This window comes from Cinclus cinclus, chromosome 2 (genome assembly GCF_963662255.1).
Source record: "Cinclus cinclus chromosome 2, bCinCin1.1, whole genome shotgun sequence".
NCBI lineage: Eukaryota > Metazoa > Chordata > Aves > Passeriformes > Cinclidae > Cinclus > Cinclus cinclus.
In genome coordinates, this window is record NC_085047.1 from 53,620,150 (window position 1) to 53,639,656 (window position 19,507).

Genomic DNA, 19,507 nt, shown 5'->3' on the forward strand with positions numbered 1-19,507 from the left:
AGCTTTTATGCTGTTCATAAGGTCTGTTAAACTTTTACACTGCCATTTTACTCCTAGTTGAATAATTATGAGAGAGAGACAGAGAGAGAGAGAGAGAGAGAGAGAGAGAACAAATAAATCACATTCCTGCATGTTATGGAAGGTGCGAGTTTTTTATTTTGCCAACTAAATTCTAAAGGGAGAATAGAAGAAATTAAATGTTTTTGGGTTTTTTGTTGTTTTTTTTGTTTTTTGTTTTTTTTAGTGCTGCCTTTTGCTTTTCTTTAAAATAAAAAAGTAGGGATTTGATATTTTTCATGTTGAATTTTTGTCTTACCAGAATAATGGGTATTCTCAATCTTACCAAACCTGAATTACAGCATTTTTAATGCAGGCTTTTGACCTTAAGCCATGCTATGGTAGTTGGAGAACTAAAACCTGGAACATGTTTTCAAAGAAGTCACCTGACAATTTTCAGAACACTGTTTGCCAAAGTGCTCTGAAATGATGAAAAATTTGCTTTGTGCAATCAGCTGATCACTTAACTTGATGTTATACTGAATTATATTCTGTTTAGGTTGCAGTAACACTAATGAAACTGTAAAGGTGATTTATAATTATGTGCATAACCAACTTTTGTTCTTGAGTTTTTGAGAGAACAAGAACAAAATTGATCCTGAATCCCACTAACAGTATAAAACACAGCCATCTGATTATGTGAGCATAAAATAATGAAGGAGTTCAGAATGCATCATAGTGAAGGTTTTTCCCTGAAAAACGATCTGATATCCTTTTGTATGATACATTTAAGGGTGAGATTGCTCCTCAGATTTCGCTGGCTGTATTGGCTGGCTCTCCTTTTAGTAAAAACAGGACTGTAGACATGTAACCAACTCAAATCAAATGTCCAAGTCAGAGTAAGATGTCAAGAGCTCAGCCTTGCTCCTCAATGCCAAATGATTTTCCTGTTTATCTTGATGCAGTAAGTTAAAGAATAGCCTTGGTGAGCCACAGTCTGTGTATGACTATGCTATTGATACTTCTGTAGTTAACAGTTAATAATTAAATGCCATGGAAATAATTTTTAAAAATAGACTTTGTGGGCAAATTCTCCAAACACTGTCTTGCACCATTAACCCTAGATAAACAAATCAGTCACATTAGAGACCACTTAATAAGGACTTGTGAATTCAGACCTAATGATCTGATTTGCTTTTCCATTTCTGAAACACTAAGGAATTCCACTTCTCTCACCTTTCAAGTTTTGCTTACAATTTAGTGGAATTAACAATAAATGTGAGTTATTTGTTGCACTTTAGAATATTCAAAAATGCTCTTAGCTGTTGTACGGATGACTTTATGAGTTTCTTTTCTTTGCAGAATCAACAGTCTTTATTCCTCAGTCCACCTATACTATTGAAGAAGATGTTGGTGAGTTATTTATTCCAGTCAGAAGAAGTGGAGATGTGAGTCAGGAGCTGATGGTCATCTGTTACACACAACAAGGTAGTAGAATCTACTATAGAATAAAATAATGGCAAGAGTGGAAAAGATACAGAAATTTTAAATATTTATTCCATCTATTTTATAACAAAATTATTTATAACTCTGTTAATTAATTTTTCATCTGAATATCTTCACTCTTAACTGGAAATGTCTTCATCTCTGAAATCTGTCTAAGAGTGTAAATTAATGCAGTTTAAAAATCATCATGGGGAGGTGAAGAGGATCTATGTTCTTTATATTTCTGCAAGGTTTTTATATGCAGCCCCATATATCTGAAAGTGATGAGAACTGAAAGTACTGCAGTGATTACCCTAGCTGTCCTTCACTTGTTTGTATCTTGAAAAATAATATTGCTTAATTGTCATACTTGTCCTTCCTCTGGCATTCAGTCTCTTAGTAATAATACTTGTGCAGGGAATAGGATTTCTATACTTATAGTTTTTTGGTTTTTTTTTTAATCTGGAGAGCTGGAGCAATATTTTGTGTAAAGTAATCTAGAATCCAGATAATTTGTTTTCATTAAATTCTCTCTGTTCTAGTCCACTGGTATCTTCAATATGGGTAAAATATATTATGGTAGTTAACTGGTAATCCTCACAGGGGCTACTTTGTCAATCTGTGTCTCTTGTAATAAGCAATATTCTTCTGACTGTAAAAGTGCAAATGATTTGAAGAACCACACTCTTCCATTGTATTGTATACAGAAGAAGTACAGACCTCAGAAGTGGGTCTGTGGACCTCTAACCTTGTCCACAGCCCATCTTATCACCAAAAAAAACCAGAAATTAAAAGCTAATAAAAATAAAATTCCATCTCTGTGAGGAGATCATCATCACCATGGTGTATATATAGTGACTGTTCTCGTTTTATGCCACAGGAACAGCATCTGGCACTGCCCCAACCTCTGTACTTTCCTACTCTGACTACATATCCAGGCCAGAGGATCACAACAGCGTTCTGCGTTTTGACAAAGATGAAAGAGAAAAAATGTGTCGAATCGTCATCATAGATGATTCCTTGTTTGAAGAGGCTGAGACCTTTGATGTTTTGCTGAGCATGCCCATGGGTGGAAGAATTGGTGCAGAATTCCCAAGCACTCAAATTACCATTGTACCTGACAAGGATGATGGTAAGATATCATATAATTGAAGTGATACTCCCAGTGCAGGAGAGAAACTACAAATAACATCACATTCAAATCAGCATGTAGAAAATGAGGGGTTTTTTTTAGTTCCTGCTGGTTAAAATACATGCTGCTTCCATCCTGAGATTATAAAATACTATTGGAAAGCTATGCAGGTTTTTGAAAGTATTTAGTACTGCTGTTTTATTGTTTGAGAAATCACGTGAGCAGTGATTCAGACCAAGGAGCTGCACCTTTCTCTTCTGTCACGTTAACAGACATAACTCAAGATGTCACCTTGCATGGGCAGCCTTGTTTCTGTGATTCTGAGGTTGTGTCCAGAAAGCCTTTGGACCCATTCAGTCATGCTGCACAGGCGCTATTGGAGGCCCTGATGGGGCAGAAGCCATCTAGCAGCTCCCAAGAGACAGTTATATTTCTTCTGATTTGATGCTGCATTTGAATTTCTACGTAGAAGTCTCCATTTGTGCTGCCTTTGTCTTTTTTAGCAAAGCAGATACTCACATAAGAGTAATGCTGCTTTAGAAATTGCCTCAGTAAGGAAATGCTGACAGAATTATGTCATTTGATCAACTGGTTAATAGCTTTAAGATAATCCTTTGAAAGGGGCACTTCTGGTGGTGGTTAGAAAAAGGGGTGTGACTAAGGTGGAGTAGAATCAGCGCACTGTATCACCAACTGCTTTCAAAAATACATTTATGTTGCTGCCTCAAGCCTCTTCTTTAATGCTTCAGCACTGCCTCTTTCTCTTCTAGGAGAAGTAGCATGAAAGATTTCTGGTACAATTGCCCTCATTTATGCATGGAGTTTGGAGACTGACATTTCAACTATAAAGTTAGTGATAGGACTACTGATAAGCTGTTCTAGTCCTCTCTGTGAGGCCATAAACCATCTATTGTGACACCACCATATTTCCTGAAGACTAAAGGGAGGAATTACATAGTACAGTGCTCTTTGAAAGCCTGATGAAAAAACAGACCATTATTATCAGCACAGTGATTTCTCTGTGGGTGAGGATACAAAAGGCAGCTCTTAAAGGCAGGAAGTCCACACCCATCTAATTGCCTCATAAATACTCTGTCTGCCTGAAATTTCTCACCTGTAATCCTGTGACAGAGGTGACTTTGTTTTCTCTGTGGAGCATTTGGGTAATCATATAGCATTAATGACTACAACAGGCTGAAAAAACATTTCTTGTAAAGTAAGAGATCATATATTGAATGCAAGCCAAAATAGAAATCTTTATCTGACTCTGCTATTGTACCAAACACAAATTTATTCATTTAGGAGCTTCTGCAACAGTTTGGTTTGTATGAATAATTCTGATGAGTTCATGAATTTTAAAGTTTGTACATAGCAGAGTATAGAGTATTTAAAGAGTAGCTATTAAAAATATATATTAATGGAGAAACTGATTACCCAAAAATTGAAGGTATTCTGACTGCTTAAAATATATATGGAGAGTATGGGATGGAGAGAATGATTCTCCAAGACATTAGTTAATATCAGAGATGACCTGAGATTAGACCATCTAACTTCAGTGGGCATCTCAGTGACTCCTAATCACAACAGAGTAGAAAACTTAATATTTTATGAAACACAAAATATTAGGGAAGTTAATGGGAAATCTCCTTTAATACTACCATTAGAAAGTAGAAGTAATTTAGTTTGTGTTCCACTGTAGAGTTTGAAGTTTCTGCATTTATGAGCACAAGCTTCCTCAGAGCTACGAACTTCTCTACACAAATTAATTTAAGAAAGAATAATCTTATAGGATTTATTAAGAAAACTGGGGAAGTGTTTAGGAAATTAGAATAGCATATTTTCATTATGTAGCAACTGAGCTATCTATGTTTGTTGGTGGGAGTAAAGAATATTTGGGATATTGAAAGGTAAGGGATATTTGAAGGATAGGTTTGGAACACTTTTTTGAAAACATTCACCTTTCTTTTTATACCCAAAATGTTGCATATGTGTTATTTGGAATGATGTGACAGAGCTCCTTTTCAGCTTTCTGTGTCAGTGAAAGAACTCCCACAAAGAATTCTAGCACATGAAAAAATTACTGGCAATTCACTTACCAGTAAAATTTCCTACCACATTCATTTTTATTTGCATAAAAATATGAAGCATGAAAAGTCTGTGTTTTGTTTCATCTGACATCTGTTGCACTGCCTTTTCTTTAAAAAACAGAATACAGACTACAGAGGAAATTACAGATTACACCTTGCATATTTATTTATGTATTCACACACACATACAATTATATATGTATGGGAACATATTTATGTAAAGTGTGAGCAATTTAGCATCCTGCAGTCATGGTTGAAATTCCGCATAAATAAGCAGAGGATTTTAAGCAGCATTGGTTATTATTGTTTGCAGTGCACAAAATTAATTTTCTAAGTTAAACTAGCATGGTATATGAAAAAAAAAGATAATTTTCTTTAGCTTTTAACAGTAGGATTTAATTCAGAAGATGTCTAAGATAAAGGTTGGTAGAAGCTTTAGCACTTATGTAATAGTCTGTCAGCTGTATTAATGCTGTAAGGCTAAATTCTGTGGTCCGCTTTAGTCTCTGCTTCACATTTACTGATCTATATTCCTCATTGCTTAAATTCATCTTCTGCTTAACAAAGTTTCTTTGGACAAATGTCACAGTGTGTCATTAAGTGATGTCACCAAGTACTGTGAGTGGATTAACATTATGCATTGATTTCTTCAGGCCAAGCAAGAGAAATAACAAAGGGCAAAGTATAATAATGCTACCTGAGATCTTTCCTATGGAGCTCAAGTCATCACTAGCAGCACTGCCTTATCTCCTCTGGCTTTCATTTCGATTTAATTAGGAAACACCTTCAGCAACTACCATCCAAGTCTTTCATTTCTAGAGAATGCCCTCAGGGCATTCTAACTAAAATGTTGTAGTTGATATATAACCATGACAATAAAAAAAAAGTAAGAGGCATGCTGTGATGAACTACAGTGTATTCACTAAATTCCAGGCAACTGAAAAGTTTAATTGGGGATTATACAATTGTGCTATGCTGCCAAAGCAAAATCAGGGGGTAAAAAAAAGTGTAGTATGTAGAACATGGACTGGTACATTTATATGTTGTGAATGGTGATTTTCAAATGTGTTGCTATTGGGATATTTATTAATTTGGAAGGGATTTTTCCTGATAGGTACTAAAGTTAGGTAGAAAAAAAGAAAAGTATTAAGTTAATGAAGTAAGCAACAGAAAAAACTTCACATGGAAATCTTGGGTTTGAAGTTACACATGCCAGTACAGTTAAGGCACTAAAAAGTAAAAACATGTTTTGTTTGTGTTAGACGTGATAGTTGCTAACTGTCAACCATGGAAGAAAAGCATGCGTATGGAAAAGACTAATATAAATCATCCAGTTCTGGGCTGGTACTAATCTCACTTGGTATTAGTCTCCATAATTTTAGACATCTGATTCAAATAGTCTATTACAGGATTCTTCTATAGTTAATGGAAAGAGAGGTGTATTCCCAGGTAACATCCCATCCTAGGACAAGCATCTAAATTGTTTACCAGGGATACCTGGTGCATCTGAATACATTGATTTATGACAGTAGATATAAGCCCTACCTTAGAAATTTAATTTGCAAATACAAAGTTGTAAGCACTACTGGACATGAAGGACATACCTATACTGCATGGAGAGTACAGAGTTCATCATAAAGCTCGTTTGAAGGAGGCGCTTTGCATCATAGGTAAATATTATGCATCTAGGAAAAGGAGGATAAGGATAACATGCACTTTTCATTCCCCTTGGACAGAGGAATACTGGAATTTAGTCTAAGACTCATGAAAACACTCAGACCCTACTCTTCCATGGAAATGCCTTAATCCTCATGCACTTAGCAACTAAGCTAGATCAGCCTGGAAGTGCTCTCTGTTTCTCCAGCTGAAGTGGTGACTCTGAAACAATTTCATGGAGAGAGAGAAAAAATGAGATCTAAGTCTTTTGTTGGCACTCATCTGGGAATGAAGAGCCTTTAGTTTGGTTCCAGCACCAACAGTGTTACGATATGGTATGCTACAAGTCTGATACAAAATGCTTTAACAAGGTTTGAGTCAATGCTCTACTTCTTCATAGTCCCAATATTTTGACTGCTGTGCTAATTAAGATTTGTACTTGGTATTTTGTTGTGGGCAAATTTAAAACTCAGTTTGTAATCATATTTGGAAGCCTGAAGAGAAGAGGTGTGGTGAATGCAGAGCTGGGAGTTTGCACCTAAGGGGGAAATACTTGCAATTATTTTGTGTGCTGCAAGTTTTTTTATAAGTGGCTGCCTCCCCATGTGATTTTAATTCCATGCTACTGTATTTAGTGTTGCTGTGAGAGTACACAGCCTTACAGCCAGGCTGACAAACAGTCATCCTGTCTTAGTGGAATTGTTGAAGACTCATGCTGTTCACAGCAGGAAGTACATTAAATACATTTCTTCCACTTCATTCACATTAGATGGGCAAGAAGCTGCTCAGACTTTTTCTTGATATTTCTGTACCAAGGCTGGGAAAGTGAAGGACTCAAGTTTATGTCAGACATTTGCTTACCATTATCTTTACACCTGATCAACAGAATCAATCACTCATACCATCCACATGATAGAGGATAGCACTGTCTGCAAATATTTTACAGATGACTAAACTGGATGATGGTATCCTAATGCAGAAAGGGAATGTTAGAGGTCGAACAGAACAGATTAATTATTTAGTCTTCTGGAGATTTCTTTAAAACACTGTCACTTTCCTTACACTTAATTACATTTTGAAAATCCTTAGACCATGTTCTGGAAATTGGTACCCACTAACACTTGTCCAGCTCCCTTGAAGTAGTAAAGTACATATTATTATTTACTATCAACAGCCTGAAAAGTCAGCACTGCAATTTTACACTATAAATATATTCTTTGCATTGGTTTCTAGCAGTCAGGCAGTATGAACTGACTCTCACTGTGTGCACTGAGCCAAATCTACAGCTTTTGATAAGTAAGTGTTTTACGAGTAACATAGTTTATCAGAGGAACGTCCTTATCTCACAGGGCTATTTGGAATCTCCTTACTTCCATTGGTCTCCAATGCAGGCAGTCAAATGTGCCTTTTTCTCTTTGCCAATAGGTCTGTCAGACCTTAAACTAAACAGGTGGTTGATTAATCTTGGTAGTTAACATCTTCTAGTGCATTTGTCTAATTTTAATTACAATCTGAACACTACAGGCAGAGAATGCCCACTGTTATGTTATATGTTATATATGTTATATGTTATGTTATGTTATGTTATGTTATGTTATGTTATGTTATGTTATGTTATGTTATGTTATGTTATGTCATATCATGACTGGAGTCATGATTTGGCCAACTATCCATCACCACTCTCTAGAGATGCCTAAAATAGTGAACTAGTTCTTTTTTTCCTGTGTACATCCACCTCTGATTACTTTCTCCCTTTTATGTTTTTACAGTGCTTGTGAATCTGATGCCTCTGGCACTTCTCTGTAGCTTTTAACTTCTTTTGTCCTCCCATTAAGTTAAATCTCTATATGACCCCTCCCCTTTTCCCAGTCTGTGGCAGGTGGCCAGATTGGCAACTAATCAAGGGAAAAAGTGGATGACAGCCAGCTTATGACACATACTAGACTCCCAGTTTTCTTTACTAATAGCTTCTTATTATCACCAGTTCAACAGAGTGAAAAATGTTCAATCTATGATGATAGCCTTAAAGATTTCACAAAGTGCCTGTTTGCTGCCTATCACAGAAATAAATTAATGTCATACCTTGCAGTATGTATTCTTAACCAGGCACAGTTGTGATTTGCTTTCTTAGCATTCTTTGTTGCTATCATGTATGTGTGTCCCATTTTATAAGCGTTGTGTATATATGTGTGTGTGTGTGAACTCCAGGTGTTGGATTAGTCTCATCTTTATTTATCTGCATAATAGCTAGACATGTAGTCCAACCTTGTGGTCTGGGCTCCTTTGATAGGTGAGGACAGAACATTGACCTCCAGGTAGTACTTTGTCACATCTATTTTACAGTAGGGGATGCAGCTGGTGGAGCACAAAGCTCTTCAGCCTTCACTGCTGCATGATTTTAAATTGGTTGTTTACACATGCAGTAATACACTATGTGAATTGCAGTAGTATTTCAAGGAGAGTATTGAAATACTTTTAATTTTGCATTTAAAGTATACAAAATAGCTGATAAGCAGAAGGCATTAAGAGATTATGTGAACTGTAGAAAAAGATATGCCTTCTGTTAAATTTAGAATGATTTTAATGAAGTGGTGTTCTTACATGAACTAGTAGTGCATCCTAGAGCCTAATGCATTATTGGTTTATGGCAATTCATTCAAGAGTACATTGAACTGCTTTCTCTCTCGTGTCTTGCTGTAGCATATTGTATTTTTGATGGCACTGGTCATTGTATGTAGGTCTTGCATTTATTATACACTGTTTAGAAATGTAATGAATGCCTAGCAAACCATTCTAAATTAATCATCTCCTCATTGTTGGAAATGGTTGCAGGGAGTGAATTTAGTGACCGAATGAGTGCTTTGTATGTTTAAGATTTGGATAGTCAAGTTGACTAGGATGTCTTGGTGCATTCAGTTTTCCTAAGGCTTCTTCAATCATCTTCCTTACTCTGGATCTCCTCATACTGAAACCTTGCCAGTTTGCTCATAGTCTTTGAAGACCTAAAGATGCTGTAGCTACTGTAGCCCATTGGGCTTTAATGACATAGATTCTCCTTTTGAAAGTGTAAATCCTCAAAAGATTAACTCCATTACTATCTGATTTCACTGTCAGGACACTTTTCTCTCACACACAAATGGGATCAAAAGTCCAAGAAACAGAATTCAAGAAGTTTTAACCTGCAGCAGAGCATATTTACTTTTGTTAGAGCTTTGCTTTTGTGGTCTGATAAGTCTGGCTGTTGCTCTGTTTTCACTTCTGCTCTGTCTTCTCTGCCAAGTCCTAGCCTCAACAGCAGCTCTGCTAATGAAGTGTCTTGCATAGTTTTCTTCTACAGCCTCAGTGAGGTAAATATGTTCTGATTGTATGTGGGCAGAAAAGCCTGTAAGAAATTGTTAAGCAAACTCAACATAACTAGCATTGTGACTAAATAGTAAAAGTGCAAAAATTTAAAGTTGGATTAGTTGGAAATGGCTACATATTATATCTTTACCTAGCCTGATTTCTAAAATGCTGCTGAACTTCTCATACCATTTCTGTTTGTAGCCCTCATTTTTTACCTGATGTGTGAATCACTGACTGTAAGCACCTTCAAGCTTGGCCTCCATGTGAAAAAAAAAACAAAACAGGTGTGTGGTACATTTAAATGCTACTGCCAATCTTTACCATTTATCTGTCTGCCTCTGTTTCATGAGTTTGTTGAGAATTTCTTACCTATCCCATTTCCCAGGCCTGTTATATAAAAGTAATCTAATTAATTTTAAAAACAGAACATGCAGAATATTGTGAGTTGGTTTCATGCTCTGTGGGGGGTATAGCCAGTAGAAAAAAGGTATGTGAAATTCAGATGGTTGCTGCAAGCAATTATGATCATGTTTGGGTGTGTTCCCAAATTCCAGTGTTTGTTTCTTAATCTGTTAGTCTTTATATTTTTATTTCCATTGGTAAATGAGGCAATTATCTGCATTATGGAATGGTTTAGGTAAGGGATTTGAGCTTGATGTACTTACAGCTGGAAAAATCTTTTGGCCCTGTCCTCAGATTGAACATAGGAAAAACTCCTCCAATACACGTAATAGTTCCAGTGATATCTAGGTCTGCAGGTTACACCCTGAAGGTGTGTGGAAGAATCATAACATTACTACTCTAATAATAAATATTTTAATGTATATGTTAGTTCATCGATATATGAATTTGATGTTTTGGAAAGGTAGCAATGTTTCTTAGCAAACCAACAAAGGTAAATTAATTGCTTCAAGGGAAGGTCACCTCTTAGAGTGAGCTGCACACATTAACCTTTCTACTAACAGGCCATTTGTAGCTGGAAAACAATTTAAGACTGCTCATTACTATCTTGTACTTAATAATTAACTAATCATTGAAAAATTAATTTTCACTTTAAAGTGCTGTTACTACAGTGTTTAAGATTGGCAGCCTCACATTAAGCAAAATCGGAATTAGCTCTGTTCTCCAGGCTACAGAGAACAATTCAGGCAGTCAAGAAGGAAAGTACAGGTGATCAGAGATGGGGCATCACTATAGCCATCTCACTGCCATCCTCACTCTTGCTGCTAGAGCTGTAGTCTGCTTCCTTTAGCATGCTACTTTGAATTCACATTTGAATTTTGCTTATTGATGTAGCAGAGTTTAGATATGGACTCCAAGCCTGCCAGGTAGGTGCTGCTTGTGATGGTAATGTGTCTAGAGAAACTGAAGCATGGATGCACTTCAACATAAAGGGTGAGTTATAATATAAAGGGTTATGCCAAATTAGTGTGTATCATAAATTAATTAAACGTGAATCATATATAATATTGTTCATATCAGTTGCTTCTTCACACCATGGTACTCTACTGGAATTACTAGATTAAGTGCATAAAATAAGAGTAATTAAGTGATGAGCCAGTCTAATCATTGTATGGCACTGCCATTGTGGATTAAAAAAAGAAAACACAATTTCCTTACAAAATTGAAGCATGTTTGGTAAAGATTGCATTAAGTTGAATCTGTCCTATTACCCATTACAGTGTTTTCAGAATTGTTTTTAAAAACCTTTTTATGACAATAGACAGAAATGGTCTGTTGAGACAAATGGAAAAGCAGACATTATTTGCTTAAGATAACACCTGTGGCAATTTGGCTGAAACTAGCAATTTTTGATTCTGAGGGGAATTTGGTTTTGATTGCAAAAGTTATGACAACACTGCTAAGTAGATGAAAACTGTTAAGATTGTAATATATGAATTTGAAAAGTAATCTGTTTTGACCACATCAAATAAAAAGTTATTGGCATTTGCACAATATGTTCCTTCTACAGAACTGAGCTTTGACTGTAATCTTGACCCTTGCCTCTGCAGCATTCAGTGAAAATAAATGACTTGGCAAATTATATTCATTGTGCTAAGTGCAAGTTCAGTTGCTTACATAGTTTCAAGTGTGTGTAAACAGCTGCAGAATGGTGCTCTCTAGTTTCACATTTTAAAGTCCTCTTTGATTTTGTCTTAATATAAAGTTTTTGTAATAGATGGTTTCTCTGGGCTTGTCTTTTGCTGCTATTAGCATGAGAGAGATTTCAGAAGTTGACCTTTACTGCTATTAAACAGTAAATGCTCATGCCTTCTTACATTTAATGGAGCTCTCATTCTTAACTGGTCTACCTACAACTCACACATTTCATGTTTGTAACATTGGAATCTGTTATGTTAAGGAATCATCAGATCAGTCCTTTAATGCCAGCTTTGATCCTGAAATGCAAGTAGGCATTGTGTAGGGAGGCATGTCTTGCCTGAGTATGAGCCAGATCATATCCAGCCAAATCTGGCCATGTTTGTCTGGTTTTGTGTCCAAATTAATTAGCTGTGCCAGCCATCAGGGCTCCTGACTTTGGATTCAGCATGGCCCTAGCATGTCCAGGCTGTACCAGAACACTGTAGGGTTGCAAAGCACTGTTAGCACTGTTTTGCACCTCCTGCATTACCACAACAGACTTCTGCTAGCTCTGGCAACTCATAATGTTCACATTGTAGCCTTGTTTATACTGTTCATGGAAAGAGGAAGGCAAAAGCTTTTAGGAATAAATAGTCTTAACCCTAGGAAAGATGAGCCATAAGTTCATTTTAAAAGACTGCTTCTCCTGGTTCCAGTATCTGAATATGTTGGAGTGCCATGTCTGTTCTCCTCCATTATCCCTTTTCTCCTAAGAGTATATATGTGTATATGTGTGTGTGTGCACACATCACTGGCAGTATATATCACTTTAGTTTTAAGCCCTATTAAGGTCTCAGCATGAAAGTTTCTGTTCTTTTTTTTTTTTTTTTGTGTTTGCTCTAAATATCCTGCCAACAACATTTTTTATAAAAAACCTACTCTTTTGCAATGTCACACAAACGCAGTTTATAAGGATATAATTTTAAAAGGTAAAGCCTCTTTGGAAATAAATATTTTTGTGCTATCACACTACATTGGCAATGTACCTTCAAAGTTAGACGTGTTCCTAACAAGAGAAGTGTGTCTGTTTTCCTGCTTGATGACTGACTAGTGCTGTAGTTGAGATATGCCTCTGAATCTAAGTACAAGGACAAGGCAAATTTTCATTTCTGTGCCAAGAAACCTGGGAATAAAGCTCCTAACCTTTCTCCTCTGATTATTGTAACTTCATTCCAGTGAAATCTGTGGGTCTGAACAAAAAAACCCTTAGAAAACTTCCTCTTATTTCTCTAAGAAGAATCATTAAATTTGCAGTAGTCTCTCTTCAGGCTGATTACTAGATTAAAGGTCTGCTGTAAGTCAGCCTGCAGTCTCATTGAGCAGAGTGTTTTCCAGACATGACCTGAAGTACACAATGCTTTCCCTGTTAGGAGCTTGGCTTTTCTCCTTCCCCTGGGGAGCTACTAACACAGCTTACAGGAAATGAATTTAGAAAACATTTGTAAGGATTTGTTTCCTAGGATGGGTAACCGTGCAGAATGTGTCTTTCATTGAACATACATACCTCAAAAAGTGTGAAAAATTCACTCTGAAATACAAAGCAAGATAGCTGAGGGTTTAGATGGGTTTTTTTTGTTTTTTTTTTTTGGTTGGTTGTGACTACAGGAATTAATAGTATGTGAGGATTTTTCTTCAGCAGCAGTAAAACATGCATTAGGATAATGCTGTAAGAAAAAAACAGTATTTTTATATTATGCCTTTCATCTAGTTTAAGGCAGGTCATCTAAGTTCCCTGTGTAGCCAATAAGTAGAAGGAAATGCTTCTGCACCTCCTCAGATTTTTTGGATTGCAGTGAGTGAGCTATGCCACCTGTCCTTCTGTATGCTCATTGTGCTGGGAGACCTGGAATGGCCCATCAGTGTTCTTGCTAACTGAGAGCAAACAGGCTCCATGTGAGTACCTGTCACTGAAGTGCTTAAAATGAGGTTCAGCCAAGTCTAGATCATGTTCCAGAGCCACTGGGACATAAATTAAGATTAAACTTGGGAAAGTGTGCTAAATTCTAAGCATACCTGTTTAAGAAGTTGAGTATTTTAGAATTGATAATTTTCTTAACTTCCTTTGTCTAACTACTGACACATTAAAAACCATCTGGTCTTAGTAGGCATTCTATATTTTTATTGTCTAGAGGCTTGGGAAGTCTTTGTCCTTCTTAAGAATTTAGAAGAACATTTTATATCTGAAATGACACATTGCTTTGCAGATCTAATATCCAGTGCTCCAGTATCCCTGTAAGTAGAGCTCTCGTCAAAGTTAATAGTAGATACACAAAAGGTACAGAAGGTGTATCCTGTTCACCCATTAAAAATGTTTCAGATAAGAGCTTCACAGTTCCAAGTATAAAAACAGCTACTGAGCCAGTTTCTATGGGCAAATAAAGTAAGATCTGTGTGTCTGCCTGTGCACACAAATATACACATTTAAATGCACATACTCTTGAATTTAAAATAAATAAATTAAATTTGAGCAGACAATATTTTCATCTTCCAAAGTCAGACTTCTTCTAAGTTCGTCTTTCATCCTGTAAAGGTTGATGACTTTGATAATGCTCAAACAGGTCTATGAATCTGCACTATTTTTCAGCAATATGTGCAGTTCCATCAATTTGTTGCATGATTTCAGTTTTAGCAGATAAATAGGGAGGCAGCTGCATTTTTTTAATTGATGAAGAATATTAAAGGAGTGGGGGTTTGGAGGGGTTTTTTATTAGTTGTGAAATGCAGGAAAATATTGAATGTAGAAGAGAAAATTCTTTTCTCCAAAACTTGCAATTTCGCTCTTGAATACAGTTGCAAAATGTTTAACTTCTGCTTTCTTAGATGAAGTTTTGACTTAGTAATAACTAAGTAAAAAGTTAATATTATTTCTGGTTAGTTTTAATAAAGTTGCTATTTTACCTTGTTAAGCAATCTACCAGAGGAGATTGTTGCATGCCCTGTGGAGATTCTTCAATTCCAAAACATTTATTCCATTGTAATAGAAGTCATAGCTTTTGCATCCGACATACAATCTTATAAAAATCTGATTTATGGAAATGATGGTCCCAACTTTCATTTACCATTAAAAAGTATTTATGTCTCTTCCTTTGGGTAAGTTGTACCTTTTCTGTAAGCAAGGCATAGCTCTGTAGACCCATAACCTTTTCCTTTGAATAATTGAGTCATTTCCTTTAATTATGGGGGTTTTTTCCTATGGCTGGTGAAGAGGAAGTACCCATAATGCTACTCATAGAGCACTGAGCAATTGCTGTGATCTTTGCTGGCTGAGTTCAAGTTGGCTGTATGCTGCATGGTGTTCCTAACTCATTTGTGGTACTGTAGCCTCGTGATTTTAATAAATTCTCACAAGGCAGCATAAGAAAATTGTGATGAAGTGCAAGGAGAACTTGGGTAGGTCTTTCTACGCTTGGGGGAGGTAGCTGTGATTTCTGCTGTGCAGTAGGAAAGCTGAGGCACTGGCTGTGCATGATTAATCTTGCATGTTTGAAACAGGAATGGAAAGGGTAGAAAAGGGGAGATGATATACATCCAGGATGAAGCTGGGGTATGTTTTTAAGGCTGTTTACTTTGTGAAATTACTGTGGGTAGGAAAACTGGAAAAGGGAGGAAAAATGAAGCTAAACAATGTGTCTGTTAAGTGGAATAGCTCTTAATCTCCTTTGCTTTCTGCTCTTCTTTCTTATGAACTATGGAACTTTAGTATTAAGATAAAGATTGTTCACATTTCAGTTTACATGAAATAAGACTGATTTTGCTTTAAATGCTGGATGTGGGAGATCTGAAATTAAGTATTTGCCCTTTAGTTAGCTGGAAAATGTTACCAAGAGAAGCTCCAGTTATATGTCATGTTCCAGTCAGGTTTTAGCAACAGGAATCTGTGAGAACATTCAAGTTAAAGCTTCATTATCTGTATTCACCTTTGTATGTTTGCACCAAAGTGAAAAATGCAAGGAATTTTTGGGCTTGTGTGCAGGACTCAACTAAAACAAGTTTAATGTGATAGCACATTTGGTTTTGTACACAGATTCATACATGGTGACACAAAAAGTTGAAAATGTAGGAGACAAGAAAAAGAGCATGGTGCTATAACATGGTGATATAACAATTGCTGTATAAAACCATGCAAACCAATACTTGAAAAGAAGCCAAAAATAGCTAGAAGAATTCTAAACCTTAAGAAAAGCAGCTTTATTTCATTTACTGAGATGAGCAAAGTGCTCTCCATTGCTTAATGTGGATTTAGTGGTCTCTTGTTAACTTCAACGTAAGGTAAAGAAGCATTTATGGGCATTATTCCTCTTTCACCAGAACCAGCATTCTACTTTGGAAATGATGAATACTACGTTGATGAGAGTGCTGGCTATATTGAGGTCCGTGTCTGGAGGACTGGGACCGATCTGTCCAAAGCTGCCTCTGTTACCGTGAGGTCTCGCAAATCTGAGCCAGTAACTGCAGAGGGTGAGTTACTGCTTCGCTCTGCTTTCAGACTGCTGCTACACTGCACGTGCTCCTACACATTGCTGGCACAGGCACATTTCACACATTTCACAAGTGCTGGTTCAGTGGGTCTTGGTGTAGTTTCAGCCACATCAAATGGAAATTGTACGTGTATTGCTCTGAGGAGTTCTCTTCTTCTTAGAACAAATTAAGTGGTTACAGAATTTCAGAGAAATGGGAGTAAGAGCTGGTATGAAGTATAGAACTGAGAGAATTGCCTTTAAATCCTCATATAAAGACACTCACAAAGGCAAGTGATTGCTACCTCAAGAGCATACTCTGGGCATGGCTGTGATCACTGGCAGCGTGCTGAGTTTGCTGCTCTCATATTTACTGTAGGCAATGAGACATCATTACCTGTTATCCTATTCAGGAACAGCATTGCTTCAGCTGTGTGGTTCTTGGATGCTTAGGCAGAACCTTTTTCTGCAGAATCAAGTGTTAGCTTGCTCTATTTTTTTCACAAAACATATCATAATGTTTAAACCAAGGTATTAATATCAAGGCAGCATAAAAATTGCTTTCCTTAGATGCTTATCATGAGTGTAACTTTACTGTTATTTCAGGAATATCTAAACATAATATATATGTATGATATATGCATAGCATAATACACATTATATATATATATATACATATTTTTCTCATGAAAAAAAATTATTAAGTCTCAAAAAATACATGATTGTTTCAGTTCTGAACTTGCTTTTATAATCTGATGTCTCTATCAAATCTTGATTATTTAAGTCATTTTATTTCTGGTAAAAAAAAAAAATCTTTCCTTACAGTAAGGACCTTCATTCATTGTGCCAGGATTAAAAGTTGGTAATGGCTCAGCTCATGAGCTCTCTAGTCTGTTGGTCACAGAGGGTGTAGTAAATTATATGTAATGCTACTTTTCTCTTTTCCATTGGTAGCGGGAGTAGATTATGTAGGCATCAGTCGTAATTTGGATTTTTCCCCTGGAGTCAATATGCAGACGTTTCGTGTGGTAATTCTGGATGATCTTGGACAGCCAGTGTTAGAAGGAACAGAGAAGTTTGAGCTTGTGCTAAGGATGCCCATGAATGCTGCCCTTGGAGAACCCAGCAAGACCACCATCTTCATTAATGACTCAGTGTCTGATTGTGAGTAATTTCTTTTTTTTTTTTTTTTTTACTTTTTCATAATTTGGAGATGATGTATTAAGTCATTTGCTGGCTGGCTGGTTGTGTTACCTATCTGGTGCAGTGTGGCATAAGCAAATGTGAAATGGTGGAGGGAAGTATGATAGTTTCTGCAGTTATATTTTACATGTATTTTCCCCCTTTTTCTGCCCAGTGCCAAAGATGCAGTTTAAAGAATCTGTTTATGTAGCCAATGAAAATGATGGGCAGATTTCTGCCATGATATATAGGAGTGGGGATATCCAATACACATCCACTGTGAGATGCTATACAAGACAAGGTTCAGCTCAGGTTATGATGGACTTTGAAGAACGTCCTAATACTGACAGTTCCATCATCACATTCCTTCCTGGTAAGTTCTTGATCTCATTTCAGAAGCCTTTAGTCTACCGTGTTTTCTTTTGTTTTGCTTTGCTTTCCTTTGCTTTATTTGTTTTGTTTTGTTGTGTTTTAATTGTGTCTTCTCATAAAGTAGTGCCAGAAGGATCACTCTGGAAAACAAAGGTTTGGGGATTTTTTTCATACACAATGGGTTGATGTTGCCTCTACTTTGTTCACTTCTGACTTAGAGGGATTATCAATAAGAACCAAAAGAGTATATCTTCCTTTAGGTTCAGCCTGAGTGCCAGGATCTTTTTGATGGCAAAAGAAGGTTTGGCATAACACAGTAGAAGTACAGATCTGCTGTCAGAAAGGAAACTTCAGATGTTCTGCTCTTTGTTAAGCAGATTTCTGCTAAATACATTTGACTTGCACTGAAATGAGTAATAGATGTTTCAACAGGTATATATCTCCTTAATTCCTGTTTTAATTTTTCCTCCCACCAAGGCTTTTCTAAGACTGCCTGCCAATATCAGGTACTTAATTCCTCACATCAGAGATGAAATGCAAATAAATCAAATGTTACTATGTTGAAAGAATATTGCCTAATTCTTTCTACTTGTGCAGAAGTCAGTTTGGTCTTCTAGTCTTTGAAGTTTACACACATGATATTTTTTACAAGTCTTAAACAAGTTCTGTCATCAGCATGAAATCCTTGGTATGCCCTTATCACAGAAATTACATAATTCGTATTTCTATAGACATGTATCATAGTTCTCTTTAAAAAGTGAGTTATTCAGTCTTTATTTAGGGTTGGCCTCAGCCTTTAGTGCTGTCCTGTACTCTGCACCTTTGCTATTGCTTCTGTGCAACCAGGAAAGAGTCCAGCTAATAAGAATTAATGGGTCTAAGCCAATTAGGAAGTGACTTTTCTCTTTTTTTGAGTGTTGCCCTAACATTTCACTGCAAAGACAAGTAGCAAAGAGGTCTACTAGCATTTTATTTTGTCTCCATAAGCTTCTTGGGCATGTTTAATAAGCAGCAGTTTCATTTCAGTTTTCACATTCCCTATGTAATAATAAGCAGGATGAGTATTTTTCTTTTTTTTTTCTCCTCCTAAGGGACAATTTATTATCTGTAGTGGGGGAAAAGGCAACCTAAGGAAATGACCACAGTCAGCATCCTGATGTGGTTCTTCATCTTGAAGAGCCTTGATCTTATTTGCATGTGTAATGATGAAAAAAAATACAGTAAATTTACCTCATCTTTCTCCTGCTGTGCTGTTCCTTTTGTGTGGGGTGTAGGAGTTGTCTCATGATGAAGAGCCCACCAAGTCGTCCTGGGTACCAGACACTGAACACCATTCATAGGCATTGCTGTTTGTGTAGAAGGTGTAAGGCAAGGTGCTCAAGTTTCTGAACACCTAGTAAGTCAGGGCACATTAATTTGTGAGTGCAAAATCGAGAGGTTTGATACTCCATAGCATTTTTAAGGCAATATTCACTGTCACTTGAAATCCTTGGAATCAGTGGGAGTTTAAAGACTTTAAAGTCACACTTTATAAGTGAAATACATATATACATATATATAAATATTATATATATAAATATATGTGAAATTCCACACAGTAGGAGAGTGTCCAATCAAAAGAAACTTGAAATAGAAAACTTCAGGACAAAATT

At 36.5% G+C, this 19,507-nt stretch overlaps 1 protein-coding gene across 1 annotated transcript in view; it reads left to right on the forward strand.

Annotated features, from left to right (window-relative positions):
* Positions 1 to 19,507, forward strand: part of FREM2 (FRAS1 related extracellular matrix 2) — a 116,426-nt gene that overhangs the window by 65,860 nt on the left and 31,059 nt on the right. Inside the window, exons 5-9 of the mRNA XM_062487651.1 lie at positions 1,360 to 1,485; positions 2,363 to 2,614; positions 16,153 to 16,302; positions 17,256 to 17,465; positions 17,659 to 17,856. Coding sequence (XP_062343635.1) covers positions 1,360 to 1,485; positions 2,363 to 2,614; positions 16,153 to 16,302; positions 17,256 to 17,465; positions 17,659 to 17,856 — 936 coding nt within the window. The remainder of the gene's footprint in view (positions 1 to 1,359; positions 1,486 to 2,362; positions 2,615 to 16,152; positions 16,303 to 17,255; positions 17,466 to 17,658; positions 17,857 to 19,507) is intronic.